This window comes from Cervus canadensis, chromosome 19 (assembly GCF_019320065.1).
Source record: "Cervus canadensis isolate Bull #8, Minnesota chromosome 19, ASM1932006v1, whole genome shotgun sequence".
Taxonomy (NCBI): Eukaryota; Metazoa; Chordata; class Mammalia; order Artiodactyla; family Cervidae; genus Cervus; species Cervus canadensis.
Window position 1 is genome coordinate 28929787 of NC_057404.1, and position 22119 is coordinate 28951905.

Genomic DNA, 22119 nt, shown 5'->3' on the forward strand with positions numbered 1-22119 from the left:
TACCACTGTGCCAGGCAGAGCAGGAAAAACCACTGTCTCTGATGAGCTGCAGGCATGGGAATTCTATTTTAATTAAAGGAATTGATACTTTCAGTGTAAATACTTTCAGCTTCACTGCAGAAGTGTGTCACACTGAAAATCAGTTGATTCTAAACATCCTAGGGCTAAGGAACAACTTTGCCAGCAATGGCAGAAGCAATAATAACAAAAAACAAAGACTGTATCTCTTAGTCTATATTACGTTTATTACGGAAAGTGAAAAAAAGCAACAAAATCATATTTGACATTTTTTTTTAGGATAAAACTAAGTCATCAGTTGAATTTCATTCATTCATCCATTCAAAACTCAAATCCAAAATGAGGGTGGATGTGTAGGTAATTTCAAAATCTTGATCTATCCTCATGTAAATCATAACATTCCGTCTTTTTTCCTAGGTAATGACATTTTATTGATAGGTCAGTTTACAGAGGATGGGGACTTTCTTAAATAAGCAATTTAATGACCTTTGTCTATAGGCATCATGAAAAGACATAACTTTAGATTCATAAATGGAATTTCACTTTATTACTGTTTCTTCAGTGATTTAACATCATACTACACTTTTGGTCTTTCTCCACTGAGTACACACATAAATAATTCTTATATTGACATCTATAATTTTCCTGGCTGGCACTTAAATTAATACATGACTTCCAAAATAATTACATAAATTTAAATTTATCTTTTAAGCAACAGTAAATATTGACATCAAAATTTCATGTATGCTTTTATAACATCCATTTTTAGTAGTTAAAAACACAGCTAGGTATAGTTGTAATTATAGTGTTTTTATGGTGTTTAACCTTTTTTAATCTAAGATATAAAGATGGCAATTCAATCTTTAAAATATGAGTACCTATTAAATGCGATTATTGACTTTCTATTCAGAAATGGTTATATTTGTACTTTGCCACACAGTTTTCTGTTGATGGCAATTCTGGTATTTCTTTTCATAACTTCAACCTAATATCCAGTCAACATAATTATTAGTGTCAAGATATCAGGATCAAATCATATTAGGTTTTAAGGACCAGATCAGACTTTTCGATGTCTAATAGAGTACTTCCTTTTCGAAGAAATGAGAGAAACTAAAACATCGATTCACTGACTGGAATTGTGATAAATTGACTACTGTTGTCCAGTATTGACATTTGCTGGCTAACGGCTCTAATCTCGTTATCTAGTCCACACAGTGTCACCTATTGTCAATAACAGTCATTTATTTGAGTCCATTTTAAGGAAATCCCAATTGCTAACATCCTGTTATTCTACCAGTATCATTTGTAACTTTTAAAAATAAAATCTGTACTTTGACTTTTCTTTGGTGTTGCTAAACATTGTTTTGCCAATCTCAAGAGAAGAATGCCTGCAATCATGTTTCACCTCGAGTGATTATATACTCTTTTGAAACCTAGGGATACAGCTCTACAATGTAGAGCTTTTATGAGCCTGTGCAAATAAACATGCCACTAAACTCACAAATCGAGTCTATGAAGCATAATTGGCTTTCCCCAGTGTTTGTCATTTCCAGATATAAAATTAGGTACTTAAAGAACAGCACTAAATCTTTGAAGCTGCTCAAGTACCTGTCTGTGTCTCAATAAAATATCACCTAGATTCTCGTGACTCAGTGGGGCTGGACTTTCCTAAGCGCCAAATGTGCTATGAGGGAGTAACAGCTTTAACCGGGGAGCATCTAATCTGATATCAATCCATGTGAAACCAGTCATGAAAAGATGCAGTTTTCAATTAGTTGTTTTAATTTGTGATTGATTTAAATGTACCAGTATGAATAAAATGCATTTATGTGTGCATATATATGTGGGTAAGCTATTTACAGTTATGTATACATTTTTATGTGTAGAAAATGAAAATACACATTGATTAGCCCTTTTGAGGCTTTTGAACAACTCTTTCTTCTTCCTGCTTTCCACTGCTTTGAGAATTTAGATAATTCATACAAGGTATGTACACAATCACACCCATAGTATGTACATCCTAATCACACAACACAGAGAAGATGTGTGAGGAATGTAAATCAACCCAGTGGTCAAAGAACTGACCTTACCTGTGACTCATGGCATGGGGAATTAGCCCTGGCATATTTGGTAACAGGCCAATGTACTGATGACTGCATTCAGCCTTTGTGACAATTATGTTATCTACTCTGGGAGATGATTAAAAGAAGAAAACAACAGCCCTTTCTGACTTTCAAAAGCAAAAGGACAAATTCTGTCACTTAACACACACGCACACTTTTGTTGGTTTTATTCACTTTCGGCCACGTGCCTACCTGATGACAGAACTTGGCCTTAAAATGGGATGCAGAGTGTTTTTTTTTTTTTTTTCCTACACATAAAAATAGAAAACCAACTGCTCACAGACTGTACATACTTACAAAATGTACTGATGTACCACAACCAGCTACAAGGTAATGCACAATATAGTGTTTACATGTTAGTACAGCAGAGATAAATACATTTAGAAGTTTAGTAATTGTTAGTATATTTCCTTCTTGGGTTTTCAGGCCCTGATGACCTTCCTCAAATACCTGGGAAAGGTATTTCCAGATGCCCTTAAAAACAAGACTTAGTCTCTCCAACCCTCTAGGGAATGGGGAGTGTGAGAATAATACTGTAATCTCCCAAGTTACCAACATCAGAAATGATGGAAAACATTTTACAAAGTAACTGACTCAAAGATGTGGTTAAATAAATGCTAAGAAGTCTAAATGGGTAAGCCCCTTCTGCTCATTTCATGGTTTGCTCTATACATTACACAAAAACAATATGAACCATAAAAAATGCTTAACTTCTCAAAAGTTTTGCTTAAAAATAATATAATTTTTAAAGGGACAAAGAGTAATGCTAGCAGCAAGGTAAAAAAGCAAGCTATCCTTTTCACTCCAAAATAAGCAGATGGCCTCCCATATCTTAAAAGATCGAGAAAGAAGTTAGTGTTTCTTCCTCACTCAATTCTCTTTAACACACTTAAATCATTAGGTATTTGTCATCACAATTATCACCATGCTGGTTGATCATCAGTACCTTTTTCTAAAGTGTAAAATATGTGATCTTTATTCCAGCCAGTTGATTTCGAGCATGAACCCAAAAGAATACTTGGTGAAGAATTAGTATTTAGAAACGCTAAATGTTGTATGTAGATACAACATCAATTCTGTAAGGCATTATTTCAGGCCACTTTTGATATGAGTATTCACATTTTAGCTATTCCTTATTTTAGAACCAATTTTTTCATAGCTAAATCTGGCAATCCTCCAGGCAGAGTTAACTGAATTGCTTTCTTAAAGGCTAGTGTCCAGGGAGAGTAATTACTATACATTGAACCTTCCATCTCAATCACGTTTCTGGTTGAAGCTGTCTTGAATTTTAAGCTAGCAAGACTCTTGGTGATTCCTTTGGTCTTGACTATATTAAAACAGAGCTGTTAACCATAAGATCTAATGTTCACTAGTGCTGTACCTCTTTATGGAGCTCCTACATAAGTTTTTCCAGCAAGAAAGCAGAAATAATGCCTTTGCTTATTTTATCCCGTGGGTTATGGTCAGTCTTCATGGAGCAAACCGTAATTATATAATGGTGTGCCCATAATAGATGCACTTGGTGGTATAACTGCCTCTTTTTGGCACATTATTGCTTGACTTTAATTTCATTATCAACGGTCTTTATTCTCAGGATGAGTAGCTGAGATATCTGGGTCTTAGAAAAACACACCAGACTTGGGAATAACAACTTTGTTGCACCATTCTGGCCTTCACAGTCATTTCACCAAGGCTTGCCGTTATTTAAGTGTCCTTTTGATTATCACCGTGATTCACCTAACAGCCAACAGTAATTTTTCAGGGTTTTTGTTTTGTTTTATTTGTTTCTATCTACACATATATACCAATGTACTGGATTTACTTTGAGAGAGGTTATTTGGTTGTGGCAAGTGAGTAGTTTAGCTGGTGAATGTTCACAGTTAAAAGTAGCAGTAATGAACTCTGGTAGATGTCACTGATTTGTGAGACAGAATTTTTCCACTTCAATCCATCTTCATTTATGTCCTTGGTCATTTCAAATCAAGTTTATTTCTGTAGCCAAGGAGAATTCATTTTTTCCAACAGTAGGGTAAAGTTCATGGAAATCTGTTTCAGTCTTTACAAGACTAATTGTTTCCCCTTTTGCAAAAAAATGTCTAAAATTTTGTAGATATCCTTCAACCCATGTGTCTGCACAATGACATTTATAACTACTCAGCTGGCTGCAGAATTTCATTAAGAAGGATAAAGTTACAAAGTTGGACAGGAGATTTGGCATGTCACCTGTTATTTGCCGGGTGGCAGCAGCTGACCCATCTTTGGAGATTCAACCCAAAGGGCCACACATGGAACCAAGAATGTTGCTAACAGAAAACAAAATGCTCAGATGGGAATATAAAATAGCAAGCACTGAGGCAGAGGAGGGCAAGACTTCTGGTTCACTGTGTAGACAGAACAGCGTTAGAGACAAGATGGTCAGTTTATTTATCCAAGATACTGCTGAGTTCACTGCATTATTATCACAGAGGGAAGTTCACAGGCTCCGTTTCTCAAATACCGCTTAGGACAAAGCTGGAGAGAGTAAACAGCGTCATCTCCATGGCAGCATTGTAGATGATTAGTAAATCAGACACGTAGAGGCCTACACAAGGCTACAAGTGATATTTGTGATATTCAGTAAGAACACACACATATATATATGCAAACCTTATCCTAATGTATTGTTTTCCTTTATATTGATTCTTAAAAAGTAGACAAGGGCTGTGGTAAAGTATGTGGTACTAGAAATGGGACAAATTGTTAAACACTTGCACAATATGTAGGAGAAAGAAAAGACAGTTTCTCACATTTTGGAAGCAAAACAGTAACAAAGAGGATACAACAGAGGCCAAACAATTTACATTAACAGCCTACTCATACAGGTCCTCTGTAAACAAACCTTAAAGTCACATCATATTCTAGTCTTCATGTGGTATATACAGATATTTCCCAAATGATAGGAACTCCCAGAGATGAGAGGAAGACTATCAGAATAAGCTAGAACAATAAAAACCTTAATACTCTTAGATGCAACCCAAAGCAATTTTCCTCTTCTGCTTTCTTAAGATGACAAGCTCTTATTAAGAATTTGGTTCCAAAATTCAACCTCTAGGGTATATGGTACACATGCATATTCAGTCCAATTTATTCCAGTTATGATATTTAACCTATAAGATGGAGAACACTGATATCCAAAATAATAAATATTAGACCATTCTAAAGATTAAAGATCATCAAAAATCAAATTATATTCAATATAGCTGACTTGTCAAGGTAGGAAAACACAGTAATATTTTTTATAAATATTTCATTTTGGATGCAAACAAAAAAGTTTCTGGTCCACTGTGACCTAACAAAATGTTTAATGTGTGCCACTGATCCAAAACACAAAGCTTAATTAGGATTTCAGTGTATGTAAAGTAGTTGGTCTGTGGCATCAAGGGTAATAATCCAGAAAGACATAATTAGAAAAATGCTGAAGATAAATAGATGCATGATAGTTGAAGTGGTCACATTTTTCTTGTAGTCATAAAATAGAAAAATCGGAATTTAAATTAAAAATTTTCACTGGGTACACATCTTCACATGTTAAACATTTGGATGGCCTAAGTCACCTCTTTTTTGCTGCTGGTTTAAAAAATATCTTATACTGATTTACTTAATTTATATATTTATTTCAACAACTAAAATACATTTGAAAGGACCAAAAGATAACTAAAAGAAATAAGGACAAAAACAGCTTTCAACACTGTGTGTGTCATGCAGGTAACGAATAGCAGAGCAAGTTCAAATAGTCTGCCATGAAAATTGTTCTGCAACTTCATTTGTTGAATGAACCTAAGGAATCACAAGTGATGTCCTGAATGTCTATGTGTCATAGATCCAAGTGAAGGAGCATTTTCAAAACAAGGTTTTATCCTGAGAGTCTTTGGGGGATCATAATGCAGAAACACCACTGTTTTGAATAGGCTCCTGTCTTATTTATCTATTTGATGAGCTATTTCTGTGACCATTTTTTCAGGACTTTTCCTTCTATAAGATTCAGTAAGTGAGAAGAAAACTTTTGTAACATTTTGTGACAATCTTTAGAGTGTGGTAGAGATTGAAAGTGAAAAATTAAACATTAAGAAGTAAAGGTTAGTTTCAGTCCCCAAAAAAACCAAAGTGACTCTAGCACACATCAAGTTTCAATTTATTGAATTTTATTAATTTGCTTCTAATGTGTGACGACAACAATGTCTACAACTCTCTTTGGCCTCTGCTTCCTTTCACTATTCATAAATCACATGGTTACTCCAATCTCATGAAAACTAATATTATTACCAGATGCTAAATTCTTCCTTTTCTCCCATTTTAATGCAGGGACAGCCTGTTCTAGCCAGTTCTGAGCAGAGGGTGACCTGGGCCCACCCATCTGGAGTGGGTATTGTTGACAGCTGCCACTGTGTACAGAGTGTGTTCTCCATGTGTACACAGCATGTGGAGGGAGACAGCCAGTGAGCGAGACAGGAGGGAGGTTAAACTCTGGCAAAGGCATCTCCTACAGAAGTGACATGAACACTACAGCCAATGGGTATTTAAGGCCCAAAGAGAGAGTTTTAGACTCAATTCATTAATAATAATTTTGGCTGCTAATTTGATGGTAATTTCTAGTTAGATAGCCTTCCTAGTAGAGGCCAACTGTTAAGAAACAAACATGTGCTTTATTAAAAAATTCATTGGAAGTTTCAATTCTAACAACTGTAATTGCCATTCTCTGGCTCTGACTCTGAGAATGGCTCTGTGGCCTACTTATGTAGGCTTCATAGACAGTCCAATTACTTTGAAAGAAATCGATGACTATTGACTAATTTATGTCTGATGTAGCTTGTGGTGTTAAAGTTTAGGTATGATATCCTCCCGCAATATGTTCAGAATCTGCAAAAGAGAATCCAAATTAAAAAAAAAAAAATAGAAACTTTGTATTTACTACACAAATGGCATTTATGAACCTCTGGAGAGATAGTACACAGCTGGACAATTCTTTCCTGGCTCATCAAGGCAGTGAGTTTAGAGAAAACAGCCAACGCCCCTTCATCACTAACAGTGATTCATTCTCTAAATGCAACGTGGAAACCAACAATCTCCAGGGCTCACTCCTCTCTTCCCCACTAGCCCCACTCAAGCTACTGCTGGTCACCCCAGCCAGTGCCCTGCAAAACACTCATGGGCCCCAAGGACACGCTTCCATAACGGAGATAGGAGAGGGCTCAGTTCAAACAGGGGCCTATATTCTCAAGGACTAAGCCCACCCAAAGTTCACATGATGTTTTAGTAAAGGCAGCTTCTTTTAAAGGGTTGGAAGGATGAGATATGATGGTATTTCTCTTAAAATTAATAGGCTTGAAGAGGTTACCTTTTTACCACAGATTAGTTTTAAGCAATTAGATGATATTAGTCTGCATATAAAAGCAGCAAGGGAGCTCATTTCTATTTGACTACATTTTCTATTAGAAGCTACTGAACCAAATCAAAACAAAAATACAAACTGCATCCTGTTTACAGGAGCCACAATTAAACCTGTTGTTTTTGTTACTCAGGAGACTTTCCTTTTTTCAACACACAAAAAAGGAGTGTTTGGTAATTGGCTATTTATAATTCCTTACCAGAACCTTAACATTCTCAGCAGAATGTTATTAGAGACAGCTGAACAACATAAAATTCAGTATTATCAATAATATGATAATTCTCTTCAAGAATTCAGTCACATGTATTTCCTCTTGGGCAAGGAAATATGAATTTAATCTAAGCACAATCACAGAGGTGACCCTTGCCCTTAGTGCAGGAAAATGTATATACATAAATTCATGTTTTATGTGGGCAGTATTCAAATGGTTTGCTAACTTTTTTCCTAATATAACTTACATTTATTAACAGGTATAACAAGGTTTATAAAAAGGGTTATATGCAGATGTTTACAAATATTATTTCATATTTGGCATTTTATGCATGTAAGTACTTTTATTTATATCCTCTAGCCGAGGAATGAGTCAAATTTGTTTCCCTTTTTTTCCATGATATTTCTCATCACCTACTTAAATTTTGTATGGTATCAGCATTCTTATTGCAATGGACTACAAAGTATAACTGTTTTTGCTAACAGTGTCTTTGCTACTTTTAATATAAAGAGGGGTTTTAATGGAAATACCATAGTGTGATAAATTGAGGCAGTAATATAAAATGACACATGTGTAATGAGCATGTTATTCTAAAAACATCATATTAAAAAAAAACAGTGAGTGTTATTTCCTCTTAATTAAGGTTGTAAACCTTCAGTGAAGCTTACTTCTTCACTTCCTTTCAAATTGAAACGTTATTTTTTATTTATGGAGCCCCAGCAAAGGACCCCGCAATTCTTAGTAGCAATTTCCGTGAGTTAATGCTTTCTCTTCCTGGTCCCTCAGAAAAAAATTAAGTAAGCTCTGACATAGACAGATGGACACCTCTGAAGCCTGTAGCAGTATCCAAGGGCTTCCGGACACGTTCCTTTTCAATCTAACACAGAAGAAGGAGCAGGACGAATGCAGCAGTTGGGGCGTCGCAAGTTCTGCAGCATGGACTGGAAAACGCTATGCTGCCTGCCTTTGAGCTTTTTATTAGAAGAAGTATCTGAGGAGATGGACCTCCGGCTCTGAGCTTTGATTAATTTCTCGTGTTCCCTGATTTGTCTTTGTAAATGGTTCTGTATGGCAATGCCCAGGGACTCCGGGTCCAGGGAAGCGCCGTACACCTCCCAGGTCATGCCCTGCTCGTCCCACACCACGTCCCGGACGCGCTTGGACTGTTTCAGCTGGAGCTTGGAGTCGGCACTCAGCTGCTTCTTCTTCTCCCCTGGCGTGAGTCCCACCTGGGCGGCAGCAGCCGTCACGTTTAACTTTTGCTCCTTGAGGAACTCGCTGACCCGGCTGGCCCGGCGGGGGCTGGCTTTGACGGAGCGAGAAGGGGTCCTTTTGCCAGAGCCAGGACTAGAGTCCCCGATGGCATCTGACGGCAGGCTTAGGCTGGCGGCCGTCTTGGTCTGTCTGTTTTCTTCCCCGGTGCCCTCCTGGCTCCTTCTAACTGGGGAGGGTGTAGGGCTGGCACCTGATGCCACGCCTCCACTTTCTTGAGATTTAGGATTGAGCAGTAGGCTTTTGGCCTCTGCTCTTGCCCTCACCTCCAGGATATCGATGCCAGGAGATTCTTGTTCTTTCATTATCTGAGGAGATGCAAGCTTCTTCTCTCTTGCATCCCCTTGATTCGTGAGCTCCAAGCTCCTGGACTGGTCGGCTCTGCTGGCAGGGCCACTGGAGTTGGAGAGGTGGCAGTCAGGGTCTGGTTTGTGGCCACCGGTGGTTGCCACTGCAAACTCAGATGGCTTCGTTTCACACTTCCCTAATCCGTGACCTGTTTCAACTTGATGTCCTGCACTAAGAGAAGTCTGGTCACTGGGGCTAGCTTTCAGGGAGGTAGAACTAGTACCCGAAAGCTGTCTGAAGGTAAGCTCTGGCCCCGCTACGGTCATTCCCGCTGATTTCCCGTCTTCTTTACACATCTCCTGAGCATCACTGGAAGCCACGCTGACGGCTGAAGTTTTAAGGACCTCCACCGGTAGGCTCCCCGATTTACTTTCTCCTTGGAAAGCTGCAGAAACAGCCGCAGCTGTCTGGATGTGCACGGCTGGCATGAGGTCACGGCACTGACCCGCCTCCCGGGGGGCGAGGGCGTTCTCGGACAGCTCCAGCGTGCGGCTCGCGCTGCCGTGGCAGATGACACGCAGCTGCTCTTGTTCAAACCGCTCTGGAGCAGGGCTTTCCTTTAAGAATGCAGTGAGGATGCTGGGGCTGGTGGATGCCGATCTGCTCTCGACACTCGCCACTGCCTGCACCTCGGCATCTTGCCGAGCCCTGGGTGGGGTTTCCTTGATCTCATTTTCAGCTTGGCTGGTCATCGTACTTGCTTCTTTAAACCTTGACACTTGAGGCTGGGCTGCCAGTGGCACCTTCTCTGGATCTGGAGGAAACATCGATCCGTTGCTAGGAAGGTGGGATGGTTCAGGAATCACCGAAGTCATGGCCTGGGTGTCTGAGGTGGCGGCAGAGGGCGGTTTGTTCCCCGAACATCCATCTTCTCCTGTTGGAGAGCCACAGGACCTTGTCTGGGAAGTGCAGACAGCTTGCTGCCTTTCTGCTCCGCGTCCACCTCCAGTAGCGGAAGTAGGACTGAACGCCCTGGTTGCTGCATCTTCAGTTTGCACCATTCCCTGCATTGTCTCTTGAGAAGGAAAATCACAGGACACTTGATCTTTGCCACAGATGACCCCCACCGGACAGCTTGACTGCTCAGGTTGCCCTCCATCTGCAGTTCTCTGTGACTTCACCGGGGTATCTTCAGGCCCTGATGGGGGGCTGGCGTTGGGCTGGTTGCCTGGGACAACCGGGTGGATGTGCTGATTGGCTGGCACTGTAAACGTTGCACACATCAGATCCTTGCCTGCTGCAGAACACGGGGCTGGTGCTGTGGGCTCTCTGCCCGCTGACAGCTGAGTACTGCCTGGAGAGTTGAGTGTGGGAGATGCCTTCCCCACCTCACTGACAGTGTCAGGAGAGGACATGGCTGGCTGCGTGGGCACATGCTCACCGGCCTGCATCAGGGCCTTGGCAGCTGTCCTGGGGCTGCGGTCTGGCTCTGCAGGAGTGCTGGAAAGGCCATTGGTGTTCTCACAGAGGACTTCTGGTCGAGGCTGGGGCGAGGCAGCCTGCACCTCTCCCCGGTCCTCCTCTTCTCCGGAAGCTGCAATCAGGGATGTTTTGGCCGATCTCAGAGGGTCAGGTACAGTCCCCATGGAATCTCTCTCCGGGAAAAACCTTGGAGCTCTCACCTGGACAGCACTCCTATAGGGGAGCAGCCGAAGTTCAAAGTGAAGATGCAATCAGGGGTGATTCCTCTGAAGGACCAATCTGTGAATCAAGGAAACAGTACCATTAATACAGTACAGTATCTGAGGGTTGAAGCTATACCAATTTGTCACTTGTATAGGATCTCATAAGCACATGAAAGCTTTTCTTTCCATAACTGTTGATATAAATACAGATCTTTGGAAGAAAGATGATGGAAAAATTATTTTAATTATACAAGTATTATCTTGATGTTAGTTTCTGCTTCATCCCATTGCTGTCTAGAAAATAGGCTTTTAACACATTAATACTTACATATGCACTTGATAACTACTTCAAGTCATTTGTGTAATCTGATTTACCAGATATCAGAAAATCCTATAAAGCAACTGTAATCAAATGAGTAAGTATTAAAATAAGAAATAAGTCTAAACAGATATGTAGACTAGATTATCTTGAAATAGATCCAGATATAAAATGAGGATTTAATATATGACAAAAGAGCATTTCAGTTCGGTGACAAAAGAATGGATAATATAAGGGGCTGGCAAACTCTTTAGTCATCTGAAAGAAAAGAAAACTCTCTCTTATACCAATTCCAAAAATAAATCTTAGATAGACTTAGAGAGATTAAAGGTTAAAATATAAATATTTAAATTAAAAATTCTGTTAAGAAAATATAGGCTCATAAATATATCTAGGAGCAAGGTAGGTAGGTTTCTTTGGCAAGGCAGAAAATACACCCAGAATTATGAGAGAAAACATCAGCCAGATGACTAAAAAAAATGACAAAACTTTTGCATGGCAAAAGATGACACAAACAGATACAATAGGTTTAAAAGAGTGTTTTCAACCCAGAGGACAGGCAAAAATATCTGAAATATAGTAGAAGTTCTTAAAAACTTATACGGAGACAAAATAATCCATTGGAAAAACGGATATGGAAGCACAATTTATAAGGTAGGAAATCCAATAACCAAGAGCCTGATGAAAAGATGATCAAATTCATTTGTAATCAAAGAAATGCAAATAAATAAACAATGAGATTTTACTCTCTACCAACTGCACTTGCAAAAACTTTTAAAAAATGTTGTAACACCATGGCCTGGGAAGACCTTGTGAAAGGAAGTATTTCTATTAATTGTATGTGCAAATGTGTATTATTGCAGCTTTCTTAGGGAAGTAGTTTAGCTTTTAAAACTAAAAATGCACATGTCCTTCACTCAGTGATCCTATCAATGGAAATAAAATACCAGCATGTGTAGATAAATATACAAGTATGTTTATTAAAAAAGCTTTCCCTGGTAGCTCAGATGGTAAAGAATCCACCTGCAATGGAAGAGACTTGGGTTCAATCCCTGGGTTGGGAAGATCCCCTGGAGAAGGAAATGGCAACCCACTCTAGTATTCTTGCCTGGAAAATTCTGTGGATAGAGACTGGTGGGCTATAGTCCATGAGATCACAGAGTTGGACACCACTGAGTGACTAACACATGCACACGTGTTTATTGAAGAACTATTTGTAGACACAAAAAACTCAAACTGGTCTCCTTAAATAGGTGGAGAGGCAGAATAAATCATGATATAGCTGTACAGTAGAGCATTATACAACCATTAAAATAAATAGCTAATGAGGCTATAACTTTTCACTTGGGAGAAATTTCACCAAGGTATGGTTGAATGAGAAAAGCAAGGTACATAAAGAATATATGTTTTCATTTCTGTAAAACAATGACCTAAAACTCTACATACATATGTGTTATGTGTGTGTTTGTGTATAATTATATAAATTCCAAAAATATACATAATGAGACATATTCGGTGGCAAATGGAGTTTTGTGACTTAGAAATAGGGGAAAAGAGATGCAGGTATCCAAAAGTGGGAAAATTTTGGATTTTAACAAGTATAACTGAATCTTTAAAAGTATATGTGAAAATTTATTCATGTGTGTTTATGCATAAACATTTTTTTAGAAAGAATAACCAGACTATGTGATGAAGACAAAGCAATGGTTCAGAAATTAGCAGGTGACTGTTTTAATATTACTTCTATCACTCACAGGTTCTATGACCTCATGGGAATCACTTAATCTTTCTGCACCCCAAATTAACTCACTGGCAAAATGAATTATATGATTTCTAAGGGTTCTTCCAGCTCCAAAGTTCAAAGATCCTACTTTTTTGCATGTGATGGATAATAAATCAAACAGCACAATCATAACTCCAGCTTTAGGGTCAAAGTAAGGCAAAGGTCAATCTGGTTGCACCCAGATTTTGAAAATAAATACTTTTGTATTTTGGTTCAATGGTATTTGATTGCTCAATCATATGACATTTCACAATAAATCCAATGTATCTTCTTTCCCAAACAGCTCTTCCTTCTAACTTCACTGTTCATATTGATGGGTTAAATATTTTCCCATCCTTGGTCTTGACGGCTTTCTGCTCCTTCAAACCTCTTCCCCAGGTTTATGTTCCATTTCTTCCTTTCTAGAGTGTTCTGTTGCAGACACTTGTTGTGCCCCAAGCTTATTTTCCCTCTGCCTCTTTGGCGTCTGTCCTTAGTACTACTCTCTGACCTCCTCATCTTCAAAAAGCATACTTGTTCTTCAAAACCCCACTTAAACCCCATCCTTTCTGAGGGCTCCTAAGGCCTTTTAAGTCATAAAATCACTCTCTCTTTTCAAAATTCTACAGCTATTGTCATCTGTGTTCTTTGTATTGTGCTTCGCATATACTGTTTTTGTGTATAAATGTCTCATTTCTCCAGAAGTCCTTCAAGTCCCAGGAGGGAAGGGGATAATCTTATTGATTCTTTCCTGTTCACTCCTCAGGACACAGTGCAGAACCTTGTGCACAAAAAGGTGTTAATCGATCCCATTTCCCTCCAAAATGGCCATTATTAAGTCCTGCCAAACTTCAAAATAATAAGCAAATTTATGCCATGACATGAAATAGTAGTGAAAACACTATTTAAAAGAGTGCTATTTTTGGAAATAAAATAGTTGTATCTTATTTATGAGACTGGGTTACATATCTGTAATCCAGGTTTAAATAATTAAAAACAAGTCCATTGGCCACCTCCTATTAAAACTTGGAAGGTCAGAACACCTGGTTAGGGGACAGAACATCTTCTTGTTATATGGCTGGAGCTAAGAAGCCTGGCTTGCCAGAGAGGACTGTAAAATATGAACACCTCAGAGTCCAGCAACTGAAGGTTGGAAGACTTAGAAAAGATGACGGACTTCACTGAAATCTCAGAAGTCACCAAGTTGATCCCCATTTCCCACAGAGAGCTGACTATACTAGTTTACATTTAAAAGAACATTTTCTTTTTGCTTGCTTTGTCAGTAGAAGTTAAATCATCCATCAATTCAAGAAGAAAGGCCCAGATTGCTTGGTTAACACATGTAATTTGAAATCTCTTGATTCATGAGTAGATAGGAAATCAACACTACTTGAAACATATTTGCTATTGTAATTGTCACTGCATCTCCATGAGCCCTGGACAGACTGCTTAACCTCAAGAAACAATTCTCCTCCTTTTGCTCCTTTCCTCTCCAACTAAATAGCAGAAATCTACAGTCTCTAATAGGTTACACAAATAGGTTATTTAAAAAATGTAATTACTTGGTGGTTTACAGTGAGGAGTAAGTCTTTAAAATCAGTAGGATTCCATTGTGATAAGATTTAATAATGTCTAGAAATGAGGTTATTAAATGAGTGGCCCACAGACTGAATAAATTCCTTCTGCAGGTCTGCTGTGTGTGTTTCTTGTGCAACTTTCCCTTCCATTTCCTTTCTCTTCCCCTCTCTCTCCTTTCCCTTTTTCTCTTCCCTTTCTTTGTCTATTGAAGAGATCATTCAGAAAAATCCTTATTTCTCTCTTCTATTACTCCGCCTCCCCAACCTCAGAAGATATGCATTTCCAGATACCAACACAAGGTGGCGATGTGAAGGTCAGTCTTTGTAGAGGGCAGGGGCATTCCAGACTCCACACAACCCTTCCTCATCTAGCCTGCTTCACTGCTTTGCATAATTTACCCTGGCTCCTATGGACAGGTAAGTTTGAGAGCTTTGTTTTAAGAGCACTGACACAGTAGACTTCCCAACCTAATTTTCAGTCTTCCAAGGACAGTCTGGCATTGTGTTTAAGAACATGAACCCTGGGGCCAGGCCCCCTGGGTTCCACCACATATCAGTTCCAACACATAGCTCTAGCTTTGTGTGCTTGGGCAAGTAATTTAACATCTCAGGGCCCCAGTGTAATTCATAAATTGAGGCTAATAATAATAATAATAATACAGCCTGACTGAGCTGTTGTGAGGAATAGACTTAGCTCTTAAAACAAGTAATGTCTTGGCTCATGTTAAGCACCAAAGAAGTGTTAGCTTCTTTAAAAAACCTCATATTTAATCTTTTATCTGGGGCTTCCCAGGTGGCACTAGTGGTTAGGAACCCGTCTGCCAATGTAAGAGACGTTAAGACACATGGGTTCAGGAAGATGCCCTGGAGGAGGACATGGCAACCCACTCCAATATTCTTGCCTGGAGAATCCCATGGAAAGAGGAGCCTGGTGGGCTACAATTCATCAGGTCATATAGAGTTGGACACAACGGACACAACTAAGTACGTGTGCAAACTTTGATCTATGTGAAAGAAAAATTTATTCTGACACTTGTTAAAATGATAAAGAAGACCTCATGTATGTTATTGCAATAGGGGTAAAGCCCATGGCAGGAGGAAAGAAAGACTGTGTTCAACTCCAAATACACAAAAATGTGTAGGGAATTATAACCAAGGAGTAGGTTTGTGTGTGAATGGGGGTGGGGTGGGGGTGGGTCAGTGGATGGAAAATGATTTAAGAATGATTTAAGAAGAGACATCAAGGGTAGGCGGACTGTTGCTGAAGGCAACAATCTTAAAATTCAGAATTCAAAAAACTAAGATCATGGCATCTGGTCCCATTACTTCCCTATCTATTTGATAGGGAAACAATGGAAACAAGGGAAACAGTGACAGACTTTATTTTCTTGGGCTCCAAAATCAACGCGGATGGTAACTGCAGCCATGAAATTAAAAGACGCTTGCTCCTTGGAAGAAAAGCTATGATAGACCCAGACAGCATATAAAAAAGCAGAGACATCACTTTGCTGACAAAGGTCCATATAGTCAAAGCTGTGGTTTTTCCAGTAGTCATATATGGATGTGAAAGATGGACCATAAAGAAAGCTTATCAGTCCTGAGTGTTCATTGGAAGGGCTGACTGATGTTGAAGCTGAAACTCCAATACTTTGGCCACCTGATGCAAAGAGCTGACTCATTTGAAAAGACCCTGATGCTGGGAAAGATTGAAGGCAGGAGGAGAAGGCGACAACAGAGGATGAGGTGGTTGGATGGCATCACTGACTCAATGGACATGAGTTTGAGTAAGCTCCAGGAGTTGGTGATGGACAGGGAGGCCTGGCGTGCTGCAGTCCATGGGATCGCAAAGAGTCAGACACGACTGAGCGACTGAACTGAACTGAACTGAAAGAAAGCTGAGTGCCGAAGAATTGATACTTTTGAACTGTAGTGCTGGCAAAGACTCCTGAAAGTCCCTTGGATAGCAAGGAAATCAAACCAGTCAATCCTAAAGGAAATCAACTCTGAATATTCATTGGAAAGACTGATGCTGGAGCTGAAGCTCCAATACTTTGCCCACCTGATGCACAGAGATGACTCACTGGAAAAGACTCTGATGCTGGGAAAGGCTGAGGGCAGGAGGAGAAGGGGGCGACAGAGGATGAGATGGTTGGATGGCATCACCGACTCAATGGACATAAGTCTGAGCAAACTTCCAGGAGACAGTGACGGACAGGGAAGCCTGGCATACTGCAGTTCATAGGGTCTGCAAAGAGTCAGACTCGACTTAGTGACTGAACAACAACAAATTGAGAATGACCAGATATCATGTGGGAGAGTATTCTCTCTAAATTGACCTAGCAGGATTGTTAAAACTGGACTCTGCAAGATCAGACAGGGAAGCCCAAGACTGAGATCTAATTAAGAAATGGGCTCACAGGAGCCCAACTTGAGGTTAGTAAAGGAAGGAGTCCTTATCATCTCATCTCATTAGCAGCAGCAAATAAGAATTTTCTTACAAGACTCTCTGGGGCATTATGACTTCTTTCTGAATTGGGCATGAATTCCACAGAAGCTGATGGTATCATTAAGTCAGTTTGTTTTTAAGTCTGTTGGAGAACTGGACTTTTGACAGCAGGTCCCTTTGGTGCTTTTGCCTTTAAAATTATGAACAAAGATTTAAAGCCTTGTTCCAGCAATGCAGCAAGGCTGCAGGGTAAACACTACTGACTTTTTACAGGGAAGGTAACTGAGGTCCAGAGATTGACTTGAGACCAATCTAATTCCTGTTGAATTGAATTCTTATGAATGGTAATGCCTGGCCTCCTTCTATGCTGCTTCCTTATTATCTCTAACTCTGGAAAGAAAATGTAAAAACAGAGGGGAAAGAAAAGTATCTTCAGAGGAGAGGGAAGTTTCTTTCTGTAAGTGGTTTGCAACTTAGCAGCAGCTTGGATGGTACTAACACCGACTACAATGGCATTCATAACTGGTCACTTTATGAAAAGCTCGACTTGTTGAAAGCTGACACTGCCACTGCTCATTCTGAAAATAGTGGGTTCCACTACTCAGCCGCGCTGCCTATTTTCATAACAGACACCCACGCTTAATAAGACGGGCAGCAGGGAATCGCTGCCTTTTGTGACTTCCTCCAAAGCTGCTCTGGCGGGAAGAGCATCAGATGCAAAGAATGGGGAGAGGCTTGGCAGTCCTGGGCCAGCAAGATGCCAATATGCTGCAGATCACGGTGACAATCCTGTGGCAGCAATGACCTTTGCCCACTTAACGTCAGCGCTGCTAGAACAAGGGCTCCGGGATGTCATCAGATCTCTTTAGTGACATTAGGAAAGTGTCACAGGGACCCTGGTGTCCCTGTTTACACTCATCTGACTGCAGCCATCAGATGGATGATCACAAAGACCCTTGGAGAACAGTGGGGTGAGAGATAAGAGACTGTTAACCCTCAAAAAAAAGGATAAAGAAAAAATGTCATCTGGCTTCCTATTAAATCTGATTTTATTTGCTCCCTTTACTTGGAACCCTTGCCTAGATCATTTGCATTCTGAACCCAGCAGATCCTGCCAGTACGCAGCTTTAAGGGGAGGTGATTCAGTCCCAGGAAAACACCCACAGGCTAGGAAAAGCAGTTGCTTCTTCTTTCTTTAAAAAATCATACCCTCACACTAATAGCTGCCTCAAATGCACTCTTCAAAGATATCAGCTGAAAAACTGGTTCTTCCCTTCGAACTGCATCTAAAGTCAATCACAAGGCTCAAGAGACAAGCAGTCTTTGCTTTGTGCCAACAACAGTGTTCCAGACTTTTGGTTATAATGGTCATTTTAATAAAGGCACATGAGAAACAGGCTGCATCCCTTCCCTATTCAGCTTTTCTTTTGTTCTACAGTGTTTCAGAAAAACAAATGCATGGCTTGTGATCTCATTGAATTCCATGGTAAGCAGGGCTGGACAAAAACAAAGAAGTAAAAATGGGCTTTAAAAAGCATGAAGACCCCAAATATATCCTCCCTTTTTGTCAAATATGATTTGAAAAGACGACTTCTAAATTCACAACTGATTAGAAGCACACAGTACAGCAAGCACTCCCTTACTGTTCTCTATATTCCAAACATTGTTCTTTATGTGAATTTATTTGACCCTCAGAACAACTCCAGGTGGATGGTCCTACTCTGAGTTCCATGTTGCAGAACTGGAAGCTGAGGCAAGGTCATGCAAGCAAGCAATGAGAGAGAACAGATTTAAATCCAGACCACTGGCTCCAGAGTCCAAGTTGTTAACCAATTTTACACAGTAGAGAGATGGGCATTTCTTCTAGAAGCAAGCTCAATGACCTGGGCAAGAAAGAAGCATAGTCAGACAATGAAGAAACAAGAGAAAACTCAGAAAACATAGCTTTGAAACCACTTACTAGCTCAGGCTAATAGAGATAGACTAGGCAACACAGAAATTCCTGCTCTTCATAATGATTTATCCAATTTGAATGCATTAAGGGTCACAGTTTTCTGAGAAGCTGATGAAAACTATGTACTCTTTCTAGAAACACATATGTGCACACACACATACATGTATGTAGATAATTTTAGGAAATTCATGTCTGGAAAACTTTCTAAGACTGCACGTTAATATCCTTTTGTCTGAGACCTTGGAAAAATGTCACAAAATGGAATTTACCTGCCTCAGGATTGTTATAGAGCTTAAAGAAGTTAAACACTCAGCTGGTTCTTAGAGAATAACAGATACACAATTAGGAACTATTATTATTTAAAAATATTATTTTGGAGTCATTTACCTAAGAAGGTAGAAACCATGCAATCTATTTCTAGAAAGCCAACTTAAATGTCCCAAAACTTAAATAAGTTTACAATATGTTCTCCCAAACCCCTGACCAAAAGCCATCATTTGAAGAGGAAAGTTTTAGCTAACTTGAAAATAAACACAATAGTGAGCTCCATTCTATTCAGATCATGTAGGAAATGTGACCTTTTTGGTTTTTTTCCTCAGCAAAGTAAAGACTCAAGCTTTAGTAACCTTCAAAAATCAACCCCTCAGTAGCTCCACTGTCCCACCTGTGGAGATAAATATCTAAAGTTACCTAAGATCATTTCTATAGATATCCAAGATACCTAAGTATACAAGGTATCTAAATATCAAAGTTGCTGTTTCAAAAACGTCTTAAAAATATTTAAACTTGAACTATTCTAGGGAAGAATGATTAAACATTTGTTTTGCCTTTTTTTTTTAACCTTTTCCTAATGAAGCTGTCGCTTATCATTTACTAGGCTTGCTTTATAGATATTTGAATCTGAATATTTTCACTCGCAACTCAGCTTTGAAGGTCTTCAGTTGCAAGCTTGTCTTAACTGGAAAGAGAAGGCAACAGGATCTCAGGGCTAAAAGCTAGATAAACAACAAGCTGTTGAAATAAACCCAGCAGTCAGTATTTGCATTTTTTTTTTTTGCATTTGCATTTTAAACTGCTGTGTTAGACAGGAACAAAGCTGTCCCGCAGCCTGATTTTCTCCAAGATCCATTAGCGCCACGGAGCGCTACAAACAAGGATTTTTGTCTTTGCTTCTTTTGACCTTGCAGGCCTGCGGCCACCCTTCCCCCACCCACACAGGTGCGTCTCATTAAAACCTGGCCTCTGGCTCCACCCACTTCCCTTCCGGCCACGTGCCTCCCCACGTGAGGCAGCCCTGGAGGGGGGCTGCTGAGGGGAGAGCGCAGCTAGCAGCCAGCGGTAGGAAAGCTTACTAGTGATTTTGGCCAATTAGTTCAAGTCACACTGGGGCCTTTAATCGGACAATGAAAAGTGTCTGACGGCAGGATTTGTGGTGACTGGACACAGATGTGAAAAGAGAGCGCTTCCCCAACCGTCAGTCAGGGCTCTTCTTAATGCCAGTGGATTTGAGGTTCTTGCTTACCTGGGAAAGAATTCCGAGAGGAACTTATAGGTACGACGTGGATTTGTTTATCCGCCCACACACAGCCGGAGTGTGGACCACTTCAGAAGGAGAGAGAATGCTAAGTGCGCGAGAGTGCAAGAGAAAGAGAGGGACAGAGAGAGAGACAGAGAAAGAGAGAAATTCAAAATGTGGCGTGGTTAGTTTTTATGGGCTGAGTAATTTCATAGGGTAAGAAGTGGGAGGACTGTACTAATTATTTTGGGGAAGGGGCAGGGATTTCTAGGAACTGGGCTACCGCCCACTTCTTGGCCTTTTCTCTTCCGCCTCAGAACTGTCATGGTGCTGGTGGGCATGTCATTTACATGCTAATATATTACAATTAGCCTGTGATGAAGCTCAAGGTTTACTGCAGGTGGAATCTTGCGCCATCTTGGACCTGGTTGGTTCTAACCTGTCTTTGTCATTCCCCTATGGCCATGTCATTCTTTCAAAGGTCATGCCCTGCTCCCTTTCCTCCTGTTTCATCCTCTCCTAGAGAACAAGGTGGGAAGGAGGGAGAAAGCCAAGTGAGGAAGCCCATGGATCCCTTTCGGCACAGACTTTCTGCTGTTGACCTGCATGTCTGGGAGAATTTGGGATACTCTGCTTTTTTTTCTTTCTTTCTTTAAATGGTTAGTCTTTATTTATTTTTGGCTGCACTGCATGCAAGGTCTTAGTTCCCTGACCAGGGACCGAACCCGTGCCCCCTTCAGTGGAAGCACAGAGCCCTAACCACGGGGACTTGGAGAGAATTCCCATGGGTGTTCTGCTCTTGAGAAGGAGTGGTTTCCTTGTTGAAGTCAGAATCTTCTTTGGGTGAGGTCTGAGTTGTGATTAGCGAAAAAGATGAACCAACCTGTCACTCTCCTACTTTATAGTCTGTAAAGTCCTAAGTTAGGCCTCACTGAGGTCCTTAAAATTTTTGATTTTGCCCTTCAGAAGATTTAAATCCATTTGAGGAGACAAGACAAATTCAGTCCAAAGCTATAAATGATCAGGCTAGTCTATAATTAAGTGATTAATGATGTAGTAATAAACCAGAGTTTATAGAAGTTTAAGCCAGGGGAGGGGCCCATACTTCTTATTCAGCTGACACTTCCTGGTAAAATTTCTCTGTCCACTAGAAAAAATTACTCGTGTAAGTCTGAAGAAAACTGAAAGTAAGAGAACGTGAGCAAGTTAGAGTAAAAAAATAAATATATAAAATAAGCCACACTTTAAGTCACAACGAGACAACTAGAAAGTACTTTTACATCCATTCACTCATTCAATAAATTGAGTAACTTCTTGATGCTGGATATTTAGATATAAATAAGGTACATTCATCTTTTCTGAGGAGCTCACAGTTCCTGTAAATCATTAATTTCAATACAACATAAATGTTGGAAAAGAAACAAAAGCAAATGCACTATGAAGGCACAGAGGTCTCATTATTTCATTTGGTTACAGAGTTGAGGAGCTGCAGTTTTGTAAGATCTATTGAATACAATCCGGAG

The 22119-nt window shown here is 40.0% G+C and overlaps 1 protein-coding gene across 1 annotated transcript in view; it reads right to left on the reverse strand.

Annotated features, from left to right (window-relative positions):
- Window positions 1-223: 223 nt before the first annotated feature.
- The window catches only part of GPRIN3 (GPRIN family member 3), a 73838-nt gene continuing 51942 nt past the window's right edge, over window positions 224-22119 (reverse strand). Inside the window, exon 2 of the mRNA XM_043438693.1 lies at window positions 224-11098. Within this exon, the coding sequence (XP_043294628.1) occupies window positions 8650-10983 (2334 nt within the window). The 5' untranslated portion in view covers window positions 10984-11098 and the 3' untranslated portion in view covers window positions 224-8649. The remainder of the gene's footprint in view (window positions 11099-22119) is intronic.